Genomic DNA, 17083 nt, shown 5'->3' with positions numbered 1-17083 from the left:
TATTTCTAATGTATGTTTCTTCAGTTAAACTTCTAGAAATACAGTGCGTCAAGACCCACCTTCCCATAATGCTCATCTCCAGTGAAATTGCAGATCCAGTAGTGGCGTCTCCACTTAGGTCGCTATCACAGTCTACACTGTGGTACTCCTGTCCCCGACAAGGCCATGTCCTTTGATAGTGATGACACTACACTGCTAATGTTAAGCACTCTTGTCTCCAAATGGATTCAACGAGTTTTCAGCTCTTGTCCTGTAAATGTGTCCTGTAAAAGTAACCAATAGGACCTCTGTAAGCACCCTCTTTCACTGTGTCAGTTAGCTAGGATGAGAACACTCACTCTCTGTTGAGAATTATAAGGCCCACTGCTAAAGTGATGTTTCTTTACGACTGAGTGGCGTCTAAGTAGTCCAATGGGTGGGTGGGTTTAAGTCTTGCGTGGCATGGCTCTAAATATAATTCACTGTGAAGGGAGTGGCTTTGCTATCACACTCAGGGGGTTTGGGGGGGTTGGTGAATTGGAGTTGAAAGGTAGTGTTCCAAGGCCTGTGGCTGTGTGGAGCGGGAGAGCATCAGAAAATGATAAAGGTGGGCCCTCCCTTCATTGTTATGGTTGTCATTGACTGGCACATACTCCAGTGTCATTGTTGACAGGCTGACAGGAACCTCATAGTCTGTGGTGGTTGTAAATTCAACAAGAGGACATCCTTCCAAACAGAAGCAGTTAGCTATATTTACTTTACCTAAAACAGAAAAAACATTGTTTGGTTAAACTGACTGTTCATTGTATGGATGAAATCATAACCCCTTAAGCATCAAATTGCATGGTAAGATAAATCAACAGAGAAAACAGAAAACATAGAACATATGGTACATTGCAAATCTGCACTTTGAAAGGCACAGTATGAATGCTTACCATATGACTTCCGTGAAAAAGAATTGCTGTATTTATCCATTAACAGCTTGTTAACAGCAAAGTGTCATGTAAAAATAATGCCACATAACATCTACATTTAGAAGTAATTCAGACGGGGCAGTGAAAACTATTGTGATTAGATGTCTCTCTTCTCAGTCAGACCTCACATCTGATAGACTCTCTATATATGGTCTCTATTGATGTGCTCCAGAAAAAGAGAAATGCCCTCACACTTGCCCCTGCTAGGTCCAGCTGTCCCCAGGGTGAATATTTCTTAGCCTCAGAGACTGACCCCTCACAAGGCTACGCTATTGATAACCTGGGACCATGCACTCTACCCGGCCAGTCTAAGGTTTTAATTGCTGAAGCTTCGTCAGACATTTCCTCACAGGTGGTCTGACAGCTCACAAGAACTGCAGCATACAGTACCTCTGACTTTAAAAAGCTTCACGAGACTTCATTCTTTGATTGTGTTTCAATCAATAAAATCTATGGATTGGATTTTTCTCTTTCCAATTCTTACTCAATGGCACTGTCAAATGATCATAACCGCAGATAATCTAAACGCCCTTAGTACCTGATGTTTGGTTCGGTTCATATGTCTGTGCTGCTCTCCAGTGGCTTTCTGATGTATCACATAAAGACTTTGTAGCGACGTCACCTTGTAACTCAAGACAACACACATAAAGCATTCAGAATACACTCATAATAGCTGCGTGTACTACTAGCTCGTTAATATTTCCACGTGGCTATTGCACATAATATAACTCAAGTGTTTTATTAGGAATGTCTAATTATATTAGCTACAGTAATACAAATATGTGCAAGACATTCAACATAACAAGGCATGGTATACAACAACACAGGAACTAAAATACTATCAGGGTTGGGTTACTTTCTAAATGTAATCTGTTACAGTTACTAGTTCCCTGTCCAAAATTGTAATCAGTAACGCAACTTTTGGATTACCCAAACTCAGTAATGTAATCTGATTACATTCAGCTACTTTTAGATTAGTTTCCCCTTAAGAGGCATTAGAAGAACACAAACATGTATGTTTCCAATTGAACAACATCTAATGCAGGATAAATCAATGTTAAAGTTTACGTAGCTGGCCATATATGGATGTTACATTATGGGTTGGTTATGTAGACTTCTTCTAACCGTTCGCTTTCTACTACATATAATAATACAATTAAATGATATCTTTACATTAAAAACTAAAGTCTATCAGAATTCCAGTCATTCCAATAAATGGTATACCCCTTGATCTTCAAGAATAGGACTTGGAAATATGGAAGTATAGTTTAGCCAAATAGTTTAACCTGAGCATAACCCCAAAACTAAGGACTTATTAGCCAGCCCTACTCTGTTGTTTATGATTTTGTTGTCATGGAGGACTGATTGGGCTCATTTATTTAAATAAATGCTGCGCTCATGAAATTGCATGCTTTGAGCACTACTGAAAAGTGCTATTTGCATGTTAAAAATGAATGCCATATGCTGCATTTGCTATAGGCCAATTGTTTACCTTTTTGTTGGTGACACTTTGATATCTTGATAATATGCAGCTGTTCAAAGTGCAAATTCACAGATGAAACAATAACCAAACGGCCATCCAACCTCAGTTTTGGTAAAAAGATGAGGGATGGGCCTGGAGAAATGTAACCATGCTCAGATTAATAGACAAGAGCTATGGATGCAAGGACTGACCACCCATGATATAAAATTATTGTTTTAACCATGTTATGAGGCTATAAAGCATTTGTTTACATTTACAATGTTTTACAAACATTGGAGAAAAACAAGAAATATTTTGGATTCACATGGAGAGCGCATTTTTCACTGGTGGTCCACTGTTTTCAAAAACAATGATTGATAGGCAGCTTAAATTTCTTAAATTCAACCATTATTGGGTTCAAATACACATTTAGATTTTCGAATAGCCATCCACAACAACCACAATCCGTAAAACGCAAATAGCTAAATAAGAGAGCAGCAGTGTGATTCACATCAATGCGCTACGCAGATAACAATAATTTGTGATATCCGTATCGCAGTAGACTACACCACTGCTGTCATTCTTACCTCCAAACGTTTATTCAAGTTAGATCATCTTTGGATGCCGAAAGAAGTTGCACCATTGGAAGACAGCTTGGACTGTAGCCTACAAAAGCCTGTTCCTGCTCTTTTACAGCGATCCATCAAACCCATTTGGTTTGTTATCATAGTGGTATCTGACTTCTGGTCAGACTCGCTCGTGGAACAAACTTACATTTGCGCCTTTTTTCAATGTTTATTTGAATGTCATTGAGAAAACAGAGAAGTGTCAAATATGTTTTTTCTTCTCAAATCTCTTCTGAATTTAATTTAATTGAATCATCTAGTTTTTCAAAAGTATCTGTAATCTGATTACAATATTTTTTTGCTGGTAATGTAACGGATTACAGTTACCGTTTTTGTAATCCCTTATATGTGAAGTAAACACTTTACAGTACCACAAATTCTAAACATCCTTTCTCTCACACACACAATAGTTTTAAAGCAGCAATGCAGTATCTAGTAAGAAAAATAATGAGATAGACATGAAAATTAATCATTTGGTTCTTTCATTTTAACTTCAACTAAGCACATTTTCTCATTCACTATTCTATTTTACTCTATACACTTGCATAATCAGTCTCATTCATAGCATTCAAAACACTATGTGGATGTCTTGAAGCACTTGATATTTCACTATGAAAGTGAGGTAGTTATTAGTAGTGCTTTGGAATAGCCTCATAGTTATTAGTAATACTCCACCACAACCCCCAAATGTTGGTTAAATTCATCACTTGGACAGTTTTCTTGGGTTACTATTTACAATAAACCAGGGGTACCAATGCTTTGTCCTAATGATACCACATTATCAGTGATTAAAATGTCTATCAGGAATTGAAAACTATTTATGAATCATAATACAGAATGGATGATGAGTCGATTTAGTTGCTTGAATCTTGCAGAGCATATCGAAGGTGACTGCATATTGAATTCAGCTAAATTTGAGACGTTACAAGGTAAGGGACTGTTAATAAATCAGGTTACCATACTTTTCTTCAGTCTCCTCTTCTGGATTTTGTTCTATATCCAAACTGAAATTGTCCTTTGAGTCATATCTATTTGAAAAGTATAGAAAAAGTGTGAACACCTCATTAATTAATGTTGTTAAGGCCATTGCTTTGAACATATGTGCCCAATTACAGTTACACAGTGTTGGTCCATTTAGCTTGTTCTAGTAGGAGCAGAGCTTTTGGGTGATCCATGCTCCCATGGTTGAGTCTCCAGCATTGCTTAAGTGCCTACTACAGGCCTTTCCCACTAGGAAGACGACCTCTGCGATGTTGAGCAGGATGCAGATCCCTGACACAGCCAGCATGAACACAGTGAAGACGGTCTTCTCTGTGGGCCTGGACACAAAGCAGTCCACTGTGTTGGGGCAGGGGTACGAGTCACACTTGACCAGCCGGATCATCTTATAGCCAGGGTAGATCATGTAGAAGAGGTACATGAAGGTTACCTCAAAGATGATGCGGAAGAAGAGGCTGATGATGTATGTCCACCAAAGTGCACCTGCAATCTTCATCTTCTGGGTCTTGATTTGCTCCAGGTCCTTGGGGTTGGTCCGGCCAGACAGCTTGTAGAGTTTTTTGTCGATGTGTCGGCGGTGGGCCACATGCATGGCCACCAGCAGGGCTGGGGTGGACACCAGAATTAGCTGCAGGGCCCACAGACGGATATGTGAGATGGGGAAGAAGTGGTCATAACAGACGCTGTTGCAGCCGGGCTGCTGGGTATTACAGGTGAAGCCGGACTTCTCGTCACCCCACACACTCTCTGCTGCAACCACCAGGACCAGGATACGGAAAATGAAAAGAACAGAGAGCCAGACGCGACCGATGCCCGTGGAGTGTCTGTTTACACCGCTGATGACGGCATAAAAGGACGCCCAGTTCATTTTCGATTCCAGGTCTGAAAAACAAGGACGCCATTAAAATTATTTAATTGTAGAAAGCTTTGAGGTCAATAATGTTGATAAATTGTTGATAATTTTGCATAGAAAAATAGTATGATATTTCCACAAGATTTCTGTATACAAACACTAATTGCATGTTTTTTTTTACTAAAAACACAGATTTCACATAACCCGCTTCACCAGTCAACACCACTGTCTGACCAGCACTGATCAGCGACTGAGATATTGGGAAATCTCCATAAAGCCATCAATTCTCAAAAAGCAGAATCCCCCAAGACTAATTCCATATCCGTCAAAGCGAACGGCAACTGAGGTCTCTCCATCTTGTTATAATTCAGATCTATTGAATTCCATTGTTTTAGTCATTCCTGCCATGGCAGTAGAAGAGACTTGGAGAGGTGGAAGTTACCAAGCTCATCAGGAGGTGTAAGAGGCATAGGCAGCACCCAGGGTGGAGGACAATGTTGACCCGCCGGTGTAGCGTGGACATTGATGTGCGGCCAGTAGAGAACCAAACCTCTCTACATGCCCTGACGTTGGCGGGCGGCTTAAGAGCGCAAGCCTTTGGTCTGGCACTACACATCAGGTGACCATTTTCCCAAAGTCACTGGCAAGGGAGTATCTGCCCCAATGTGACCAGTGTGCCATGTTGACACTGGCACCAGCCTGCATGGTATATATATATGCCCCTCCCCAAGCCAGACTGACCACAGAGTGGAGTCATAGTGGGGACTTTTATGAAATGTTTTATAATATGTAAAGTCACAACAAAGACTATGATAAGCCAATGCCAAAAGAGTCTACAGACAACATGGTTCAGGTTTATTTCACTTTAACTCAGTCAAATCAAGATATAAATGAAAAAACATATTTCAGGATTTAAAAAATGTTAATGGCAGATTTTTTTTTATAAAACGAGAAATTAGAGGTGATATGGTAAGAGAAGGTTAAAGGAATATGAACATGAGATCGCAGATTGAATGGCTAAATTAAGATTTCCACAATAAATCCTTTAAGTATAGTTATTATTTAGGATTAGCATGTTTTCTTTATTCTTACAGTGTGCACCCCTGATTTTCTAAGATATTTCACAAGCAGCCTATTATGGCTGTCACTGGAAAGCACAGCTATGGTTATCTAAGCCACATACAATAGGCTATCTATGTAGAGGAATGAGTGAAGAAGAATGAAATACAACACAACTGGTGCTTTTAAATGTGAATACATCAATTACACTTTTATAAGGATACTTTTAGTTTACTAGTATTAATCCTAAATAAACATTTCCAGATCATCAGTACAAATGTTTGTTTGACTAGGCAGAAAGATGACCAGGGAGAGATCTCATCCCCTTTAACATGAAACCTAATCACAAACATGTAAATCATGACAAAAAAATGATGTGTATACTTAATTTAGATTTCATAGCTGTAACAAATTATTAAATTCGTGAAATTACCTTCAGTAGAAGTAGTGCACAAACACGCCCAGAAACAATTGAGTTACCATCAGTATAGATGGATTTCTTCCCATTAGTGAATCTGTGAACCAGAACACCATGCGTTTGCATTGCTAATGATTTCTCTCACACTAGCCACTGCCCTGCACAGTCGGAGTCATATGCTCTTGTGTGAATAATTTACATACAATAGCTGCTTTTATTAGATCCAACAAGCCCCTTTAGAATTCAGATCAAGCGCCTCAGTTTCCGCCTACCCTCAGCAAAGGAAAGAATCTGTGTGGACACAAAGAAGCCTGCCCTATCTATTGTGCACTGTACTGCAAGGGAAGTGAAGGCTGGTTTTGACACAATATGGAGTAAAAATTACTAAACCCAAACAAAGAAAGTCTAACCACATGCAGAGGGAGTAAGTCTTATAGATAACAGTCGAGAAATAAATGCTTGTTTGTTCATAATTTATTTGGTGCGTGTGTGGTATTTTCAAAGACATTCTAACCTTTCCTTGTATACCCACCTGCTGTCAAAAATGTAACTGACAATTCTAGTAAAATTCTGAGGGATACTTTGGAGAGATCATTTTAAATAACCTTAAACAAGCCTCAGACAGATCAACATCTCATCCATTGAGGGTGCTAGGCCCACTGAAGACACATCATGAAGCGAGGACTAGGTGACCCACAATTGAGGTGGTCTACTGGGCATCCTTTTCACAGTTGTCCAATGGGTATAAAATAAACATTTAGTGAGGATGTGCAATACATTCATTTAATTGGCTGGGAAACAAATACATTTTGAGATCATAATTTATGCTTTCACCAAACGATATCAAGTTAGATGGGAGCAATAGTAATCGTGTTCAATATATGATTTTGATTAATGCACATTTTGTGTATGTGTGTATATCGATGTGCCAATAACAATTTGCTTGATCATAGCAGCTTTCTGTATCATATTTATTCTGGACCGTATCCATATTTTCAATGCACTAGCAACTTCTTTAAGAAACAATGGGGAAAAAGTACAAAACACTCAAATAATTTCTTGTTACAGTGGAGACCATACAGAATTCCTGCTTTTGTGGAGAAAATAGACCAAGAGTTATCAACTCTGACAAAGGAATCCACCAAGTCTGTCAAAACCAGTGCCTGTTCAAACTGTACATTTGTAAGAGGTGGAAAATAAATAAAATGAGTCAGCCATACTTTTGAGAAGAGCAAATTGGCTTTCACAAACACAGTTCTTTAACAAAAACAAAACAAGATGAAAAGTGGTAGCTACATATCATACCTACATAGCAAACTATTATTCAGTTTCACAATGGACATTGATCAGAGGAAACATCTTTCAATATTGGAGTTTCTTGTGATGCACATCTTCTAGGTATAAGCACATGAGCTAACATAACCAATCAGATGAAGTATGGATGACAAAATTCAATCAATTTGTTGTACCTGTAGAGTGTTACCACCACCTTCTTAGGGCATTTCACAAGTCAACAGTTTAAGTTTCGCTGGATACTCTGTTTGGGAGCAGCTGTTAGACAATATCATCAAATTCACTTACTAATCTTCTTAAGCACAGCACGGTGCTGTCTCGACAGAGACTGGGCCTTGTTGTCAATGCTTAGTTGTGTATTTGCATAGAGCCTACAGATCATATTAATGGCTGCCACTAAATAATGTTCCTCTGATATGGCCACAATGAAAACTGTGATATGCGGCATCAGAAGAAAAAGAGACCATAAACAGACACTTATGAACAGTTTCTGTCTGGGATTGTATAAACCTCCCTTTTCTTCAAGGCCACCTTTACATATACACTGGCAACTTGTTAAAATGTATTTAAGGGGGAATAAGAGCAGATGAATACTGCAGACCAGGTTGGCACTGTTGCTGTGTTTGATGGTTGTCAGCCCATGTTTTTACGGTTCCCATAGCCTCTCTGATGTGTATCCTTCCAGTTGTCCCAGTCTCTAGCTTTCTGCAAGGCCTCCTCGTCATCATTTTCAACCCGCTTCTCTTTCTCTTCTTGCTCTCGCTCTTCTGCATCAACGTCCTCTGAATGGGGGACAAATTGTATTTGGTGAATGAGAAAAAGTGTAAAAAAAAATGGATCATGACCGTTTGACTTTTCCCCAAAACAATTTATGTACATACGGTTAACTGTAAATAGAAAATAATTCGGAACATCTCTTTTAACCCTACCAGTGCTGCGAGGGATCCCCTGGTCCGGCAGGGCATTTTTCTTCCTGTGCTGCTCATACCAGTCATCCACAGACATAGTAGGCAGGCTGGGATAGCCAGCCCCAAACACTCTGAAATGTAAAATTACACATTTATTATACATTATTCAACTATTTACTTCATGTTATATAATAAGCAAGTAGCTATGTAATTTAATTTTGTTAAGGGAGGTTGGACAGAGTCCTTATTTTGTGAGTAGGAAAACAAAAAAACATTTTACATAAAAATGTGCAGAATGAGAAATTAATAAGTTTGAGCAGGTGCTTACCTGGCCTGAACAGCATCTTTGGTGAGAATGAAGGGTTTCATGGGAGGCCTTTTAGATTGTGATGGCTCTGCTGAACTCTGCACATGGTAAATATAAAGAGCATCAGAAAATCACCCTTTCAATTAGTCATTGGTGAATAAGATTAGTTACATCTTCAAATCCATGTACCTGTTTTAGAACATCCATCCTGGTCAAAATCCCCATTTCCTGATCAATGCTCTCAATCTCCTCCAGGGATACAACAATCCATTTCCTCAAGTTGAGGATGTAGAAGTCTCTAACTATCTCGTCATCTGCCTGCCCACTGTCCACTGCGGCCTTGATCTCTGATAGCTTGGCCTCTGTGTTCTTCCTCTGGGTGTATCTGCAGAGTATAGCACAATAAATAAGAGTCATCAGACCAATGTGGGTGCAGATGAATTGCCATTATAAAATAAACAAGAGAGCTGTTTAAGTTGTTAAATAGCTGAGCTGAGGGACATAACATATTTTAAGAGGCTCGTGACAGGTACTAGACCTTAAAGCATAGGCCTAAATATTACTTGTGCAGTGCTGAATCAAAACAACGCGCGTCCCGATTGTCAAAATTATTGTAATTGAAAAGCAGATGTTTCTGATACCTTTCTATCTTTGCCGCTCTTACTGTCGCCATTGCAATCAAGTCCGGAGGTTTGGGGGGCCCATTTGCAGATTCTTCTTCCAGTGTGCCAGCAGAGTTTTCATTGGTTTTGGGTAGCTCAAACTTTGATATGTTATACTCCTTACATCTTTTCAAGAAGTCCAAATAGTAACATCTTGCTATCTGAACTTGCTCTAGTCGTTTTGCCAGGTTCACTTGCTTCATAGTAAGAGCCCCCAGGAGGACAGGCAACATCAGATACTTCAGATCTGTTGTTGTTACCTCCTCCAATTCTTCATTTCGGCTAAAAAACAAACATGAAGAATGAACAAGAATGAACATGCAGCATCACTTTCATTTGCATTGCCTTAGCGAACGTTAACTAGATTGTTTACGACTTATCCTAGCCAATCAAAAGTATCTAGCTGGCAAAACCGTCAAGCAACTCTAAGGTGGAATCTGTTCATTATTTAGTTGGCTATACTCTTTGATATATAATCATGCCCAATACATGATAGTAACTAGCTACCTGGGTATCTGGCTAGTCATCAAAGCTTGAGTAGATAGCGATCTATAGTTAGCTAGGTGCTAGCTAACGTTGGCTACCTGAACAAGTCGAGCTGGGCAACCATCCGCGTTGCCTCTTCCAGTTGCGTTATCCCACGCTTGATTTTAACCTGGATATGGGTAGCTGCGATGGGATCGTTTGTGGTGTCCACCTCCTCATATAGTTTCCATCCCCGATCTAATAAATCAGATAGTTTAGGCGGTTCTTCTGCCTGATTTGGTGACAAGCTAGTGCTTTCAGCGGCTGCCATTTTTTCTTTTTTCTATGTAATGACTACTATCGGCTTCCGTATTCATTCTACGCTCACTTCCTTTATGACAATATTCAAATGGTTTCCACTATTTAGCACAGCCACGAAGTCAGCATTTTCGCAAAAAAATCATTATTGTGGTTAGGGCAATGCTTAGGTTTCACTCTCGCCAAAATCCGTCCAAAATAAGCCCAATGCGTTTCAATTGGCTTATTTTGGACCTAAACTTGTCGCCTGCCTTCCCGCATTTGGGACGACTCCCAGTGTTAGGACGGAGACATGAACATATAATCAATTATATAAACATCTCTGTATAGCGGAAGTATGTTGCAAATACTGCGTCAAAAAGAACACCGTTTCTTTACTGCATTAACTTTGCAGTGTAACCACAGTTAACTGCTGTTATTCTGAAATTACTGCGTCAAAAAAACACAGTCGAATGCAATTACTGCAGTTTCAAAACTGCAATCTGCTTTTGTAAGGGCGGCCACTGAGCCGCCTGACACTAAAACCTGCCTATCATTAAATGTATTATGCTGTACGTAAATTGTGCAACCCAAATTTAGTATGATCATAGGATCAGATATTTCACTGGTTGTATAAATGTGAAGCATCCGGTTGGCGTTTCCACTCACTACCAAATATGGTGATGAGAGGAAGCCCGGTGGCCGGCAGTTGTAGAAGATTAAGCGAGTTCGATTTATCAAATTCTCATCGACGAAACATTTGATCTTCCTACAGTTTTCTGTTTCCAAAACTAAAACAAACAGAGTGCTCTGCTTTTTGTAGACTTTACCCTTTGCCAAAGTTTTAGAAAAGTGCGTTGTTTAGAAGGAGCGCAAGGGCGAATTGAGTTATTGCACATGCGCACTTCAAAGTATGCGTTCCCTATCGAAAAATGCAAATAAATGCTAGAACCGCCAAAAGCATCTCACTCAGTGATGCCAATTGAGCAATTTTGTTGCTAGATTTAGCAACTTTTCAGACTACCCTGGCAACTTTTTTTTCAAACAGCACCTAGCAACACATTTAGCTACTTTTAAACATGTATTTGTAACTTTTTGCAACTTTTGAAAAGTGACTCACGCTAAAATGTACGCATTTTCCCTCTAAATGACACAAAACGATTTTCTCTGTCACACAGTCAGTCACAACCCACGTGCCTGGCTGCAAAAGTGCATTGTGAGTGACGTCAGCAGCAGTCGGGCAGCAGCAATTTCAGCAAATTGCAAATCATTGTTGGCTGACTGCAGCAGCAGTAGCACGGGTTCGACGAGCCAAACCCAATGAATATAGTTGGTCACAAATGTTTGATCTTGAACAGAACTTACAACATCAATCAACATTTTACAGGAAAGAGTGGGAGTCTGTACCTGAACAAATGTCAAATCATATTTTTGCCGGCCAGTCAATTTGAGTGACGTTATTGTGGATTCTACGTAATGACGCAGTTTTACGTTATCACGCAATGACATCACAACGTCATTTAGCAACTTTTAGCAACAACTCAACCTGCCTCTAGCAATTTACCCTGAAAATTAGTTGACAACACTGATCTCACTAGCTCGTGCTTGGCTCTGCCTACCCCCTTGCTTGTTCTGCCCACCACAATTCATTTTCTCCGTTAGACCAGAGCCTGTAGTTTCCATCTTGGGTTAGTTATACAAATCTTTGGTATGATGCTGCGTTCAAATGCTAGTCAGAACTAGGAAACTCAGAAATGTCCAACTTGCTAACTGATAGAATGTGGCACGTGTATAACTACAACCAGTTAGTACATCAGACATTTCAGAGTTTCCTAGCTAGTTCTGACTAGCACGTGAACGTGGCATGATATGATACCTTACGTTTGCCAAAACTTGGCCACGCCTAGCTACCTTTTGCCATTTCCTTAGTTGTTTTTGGCCGCGTAATCAATAATAACGCGGAATGACAATACTAGCAAAGAGAATTTAAAACTGATATTAGCAAGTCACAGGTAAGACATAAAAGATATACAAAAGTATGTGGACACCCCTTCAAATTAGTGGATTCAGCTATTTCAGCCACACCCGTTGCTACCGGTGTATAAAATCAAACACACAGCCATGCAATCTCCATAGACAAACCTTGGCAATAGAATGGTCTTACTGAAGAGCTCAGTGACTTTGCATCCACCGTCAAAGGATGCCACTTTTCCAACAAGTCAGTTTGTCACATTTCTGCCCTGCTAGAGCTGCCCCAGTCAAGTGCTGTTATTGTGAAGTGGAAACGTCTAGGAGCAACAACAGTGGTAGGCCACACAAGCTCACAGAACAGGACCGAGTGCTGAAGCGCGTAGTGCGTAAAAAAAACGTCTGTCTTCGGTTGAAACACTCACCACAGAGTTCCAAACTGCCTCTGGAAGCAACTTCAGCACAAGAGCTGTTCGCAGGGAGCTCCATAAAATGGGTTTTCATGGCCGAGCAGCCACACACAAGCCTAAGATCACCATGCACAATGCCAAGCGTCCGGTAGAGTAATACAAAGCTCGCCGCCATTGGACTCTGGAGCAGTGGAAACGCGTTCTCTGGAGTGATGAATCACACTTTGCCATCTGGCAGTCCAACGGACTAATTTGTGTTTGGCAGAGGCCAGGACAATGCTACCTGCCCGAATCCATAGTGTCAAATGTAACGTTTGGTGGATGAGAAATCTTTACAGCATACAATGACATTCTAGACGATTTTGTGCTTCAAACTTTCTGCCAACAGATTGGGGAATGCTCTTTCCTGTTTCAGCATGACAATGCCCCTGTGCACAAAGCGAGGTCCATACAGAAATGGCTTGTTGAAGTCGGTGTGGAAGAACTTGACTGGCCTGCACAGAGCCCTGACCTCAACCCCATCAAATACCGTTGGTATGAATCGGAACGATGACTGCGAGCCAGGCCTAATCGCCCAACATCAGTGCCTAACCTCACTAATGCTCTTGTGGCTGCATGGAACCAAATCCCTGCAGAAATGTTCCAACATCTAATGAAAAGCTTTCCCAGAAGAGTGCAGGATGTTATAGCAGCAAATGGGGGACCAACTCCATTCTGGAATGAGATGTTCGAAGAGCAGGTGTCCGCATACTTTTGTTCATGTAGCGTATTTTGCATGATGCTTCCTTGACTAGACTACTGACGTTACACAAAATTCAAAGCCAGTGAGGCACATTTCAGGCTATGACCAAATTCAACGTTTTTGCTTATCGTTTCATACACATCTATGTGCTTTTACGAGAAAAAAAATAAACATGAAGGCTATGAGGATTATATGTTTATATATGCATCGTAACAAGAAATAGATGACAATGGTGGTCCTGTCAACTTGTTGTATTTTTTTCCCTACCACTGACTTATTGGTAGCGTGTCTGCTAAAACAGTTGTCTCATAGTTCAATGGTGGTGACTTCTAATCCCATTCGGGCAGATATCTATTTTTTAAATTCTTTATTTACAATATTCATCCCGTGCCCACACACACGTCTAATTTGGAAGTGAAAGCATACCTACCTATCTTGATTACTGTCCAGTTATATGGTCAAGTGCTGCAAAGAAGGACTTAGTTAAGCTGCAGCTGGCCCAAACAGTGGCACATTTTGCTCTTCATCGTCATCAGAGTGCTAACATCAGTACTATGCAACCCAGTCTTTCTTGTCTAAGAGACTGCCTCGCTTCTTGTTTTTATAAGAAACATTAACGTGTTGGAAATTCCAAATTGTTTGCATAGTCAACTTACACGCATCAGTGACACACACACTTACTCCCACAGATATTCCACCAGGGGTCTTTTCACAGTCCCCAGGTTGAGAACAAATTAAAGGAAATGTACAATACTATACAGGGACATGATTGCATGGAACTACCTTCCATCTCATTCAGCAAATCTGATTCCAAAAAGAAATAAAGCAACACCTCATGGCCTCTTCCCCATGTGACCTACTTTTTGTGTGTATGTATTGACATGTATGTGAAACTGATAGATGTGCCCACACACACACTACATGTTAATGTTTTTAAATTTGTAAAGTAATGTATTTTTCATTATGTGTCGGACCCCGGGAGACTAGCTATTGGCGTCGTCTAAGGGGGAATTCTAGTAAGTCAAATCAAATTAGAGCAATGAGAAAAATTATGGATGTGGTTGAGTGTTTTACTCACAGAGTAAAAATGACAATCACACTAAACTCTGGATATTAACACCAACACTGGGGTTCTTGTAAAAAAATATTTAACTAAGCAAGTCAATTAAGAGCAAATTCTTATTTACAATGACAGTCTACTGGAGATTATCTGCCTTGTTCAGGGGAAGAACGACAGATTTTCACCTTGTCAGCTCAGGGATACAATCCAGCAACCTTTTGGTTACTGGCCCAATGCTTTAACCACTAGGCTACCTGCCACCCTCACTGAGTGTTACAGTTTTTTCAATTGCTTTGGTGCCATTTCACAAGTATGTGGTGAATTTAGTACAAAACTCAAAACAGGTAACACTTGTAATACAGCAAGTCTTACGTTCAAAACCTTTTATTGGGCATTAATTTTGTTTGGAGAAATCCTTCACCAAACAACCTGTTACGAACCCCTTTGGCCCTGCAGTCTAGGGGGGATGCAAACAAGACCCGTAACATATCTCATGCAAATCATAACAGTGAAAAGGAACAGTGAGAACTAAAATAAATCCACAGACAACTTAAACCTACCGTCAAACACTTCAGGTTTATTTTAAACACATGGTAATGGGGTGTGGGAAAAAAGGGTCTGAGCTGGACCCAAGGAAAGAAAGAAATATAAAAAAAAAACTAAGCTAGTCTAGCCTGCTTCACAAACAGCTAGCTAACTAGCCAATAAAATACAGTGGGTGGTCCACCCAGTTCTAACTAGGGTACTTAGACAAAGTCTTCCTACGGGTAATGTATGCCCATGGGCAACTTGGCTTTGTACCCCCTTTTCTCACCAATAAACAAACAGTCATACACCACAACACATACTCACAGGATAAAGGACAAAGTGAGATGTAGGCACCAAAAACAAAAGAGAGATGTATCAATCCAGAGAGAGAGAGAGATGTACCAATCCAGAGAGAGAGAGAGAGAGAGATGTATCAATCCAGAGAGAGAGAGAGAGATGTATCAATCCAGAGAGAGAGAGAGAGATGTATCAATCCAGAGAGAGAGAGAGAGATGTATCAATCCAGAGAGAGAGAGAGATGTATCAATCCAGAGAGAGAGAGATGTATCCATCCAGAGAGAGAGAGAGATGTGTATCAATCCAGAGAGAGAGAGAGATGTATCAATCCAGAGAGAGAGAGAGAGATGTATCAATCCAGAGAGAGAGAGATGTATCTTGAGAGAGAATGTTTGGGAAAACAACTGACTGGGTTTTTAAACCAAGGAAAATGGGATGTGATTGGGTAAGGGAAAAAGGAGCAGGTGTGTCTTCTGATTGGCGACTGATGACTGCCACCTGTGACTAGGGCAGAAGGAGAGAAAAAAAATAAACACAGGATACCTGTATCTGTAAGACTCCCACCCTTAAAAGAGCAACCCTATAAGGATTGCGACCAAAGTATTTACACCGAATCCCAACAAGATTAACAAGCAAAGTCAACCTTACGAAACATACAAAAATACTTTTTAAACACGAGACAAAGCATCTGCCAATACATTTTCAGAACCCTCTTTGTGGTGGATCTCCAAATTATAATTTTGCACAATTATGTGTTGTGCACAGGAGAGACAGCAGCATTTCTGAGTTGGGCAATCTAACACACTGCTGCTGAGTATTGCGCAACTCTAATCCATCTCCATCAACATCATTAATATGACAGCCCACTATCATAGCAGCAGAAGCAGAGGTGACAGTAGTACCTGCCGCTGTTTTTGAACTATCTAACTGGGTGATGGGTCGGGTCTGGTATGCTTTCAACATGTTAATGTGGCAAAAACTAGATTGGCGTTTTCTATCAGGAGTTTGAAGCACAGTCAGTTTCACTTAATTTCTTTTCAATTAAATAAGGACCAGAGAAAGGAGCTGACAGTGAAGATCCTGGAACAGGCAATAACACCAGCACTTGGTCACCCGGCTGTAGTGGATTAGAAACAGCCTGTTTATCATAGTGTCTTTTCATACTCCTCTGTGAGGAAGACAGAGCTTCCTTTGCGAGAGCACAGGCTTGGTGTAGGCGCTCACGAAAGCGACTAACGTAGTCCAACACATTCTCATCTCCCACACACACACAACTCTTGGGACAAAAACTGTTCTTTAAGGACTTTCATTGGTCCTCTCACTGTGTGACCAAACACTAATTCAGCCGGACTGAACCCTAGGGACCCCTGTACAGTTTTACGAGCAGCAAACAAAACTAGAGGAACTCCCTCATCCCAATCTTTCTCAGATTCCAAACAATATTTACGTAGCATAGACTTCAGTGTCTGATGCCATCGTTCAAGCGCACCCTGAGACTCTGGGTGATATGCGCTTGCCACACGGTGCGTAATTGACAAGGACTTTAACACCTGCTTGAAGAGCTTTGATAGGAAATTGGTACCCTAATCAGTGTGTACCACCTTAGGTAACCCGAATGTCGTGAAGAATTTAATTAAGGCTTTACCCACTACCGGAGCTGTAGTCCTTCGCAGAGGAATGGCCTTGGGGTATCTTGTTGCCATACACATAACCATTAACAGAAACTGATTACCCGATTTTGTCTTCGGTAATGGTCCAACACAAGCTCATTGGAGA

The 17083-nt window shown here is 40.5% G+C and overlaps 2 protein-coding genes across 3 annotated transcripts; both read right to left on the bottom strand.

Moving 5' to 3' along the window:
• Positions 1-1671: 1671 nt before the first annotated feature.
• LOC115105750 (gap junction beta-1 protein-like) lies at positions 1672-7233 on the bottom strand. 2 transcript variants are annotated; one of them, XM_029628088.2, is made up of 2 exons: positions 6386-7233; positions 1672-4922 (listed from the first exon to the last, which is right to left on the bottom strand). In XM_029628088.2, the coding sequence occupies exon 2, from the start codon at positions 4906-4908 to the stop codon at positions 4186-4188; it is 723 nt and encodes a 240-aa protein (XP_029483948.1). In that variant the 5' UTR covers positions 4909-4922; positions 6386-7233; the 3' UTR covers positions 1672-4185. The 2 variants fall into 2 exon arrangements, with proteins under 2 accessions (XP_029483948.1, XP_029483947.1); XM_029628087.2 differs by lacking the exon at positions 6386-7233 and adding an exon at positions 5336-5513.
• A 91-nt stretch (positions 7234-7324) lies between these two features.
• On the bottom strand, positions 7325-10372 carry LOC115105748 (immunoglobulin-binding protein 1-like). Its single transcript, XM_029628086.2, has 6 exons — positions 10125-10372; positions 9520-9822; positions 9068-9263; positions 8900-8976; positions 8593-8702; positions 7325-8445 (listed from the first exon to the last, which is right to left on the bottom strand). The coding sequence occupies exons 1-6, from the start codon at positions 10334-10336 to the stop codon at positions 8297-8299; spliced, it is 1047 nt and encodes a 348-aa protein (XP_029483946.1). The 5' UTR covers positions 10337-10372; the 3' UTR covers positions 7325-8296.
• Between the last annotated feature and the right edge of the window lie 6711 nt (positions 10373-17083).

This window comes from Oncorhynchus nerka, linkage group LG22, assembly GCF_034236695.1.
Source record: "Oncorhynchus nerka isolate Pitt River linkage group LG22, Oner_Uvic_2.0, whole genome shotgun sequence".
In the NCBI taxonomy this organism is placed as follows: Eukaryota; Metazoa; Chordata; class Actinopteri; order Salmoniformes; family Salmonidae; genus Oncorhynchus; species Oncorhynchus nerka.
Note: the sequence above shows the minus strand (reverse complement) of the source record. Positions and strands in the feature narration are given on the sequence as shown.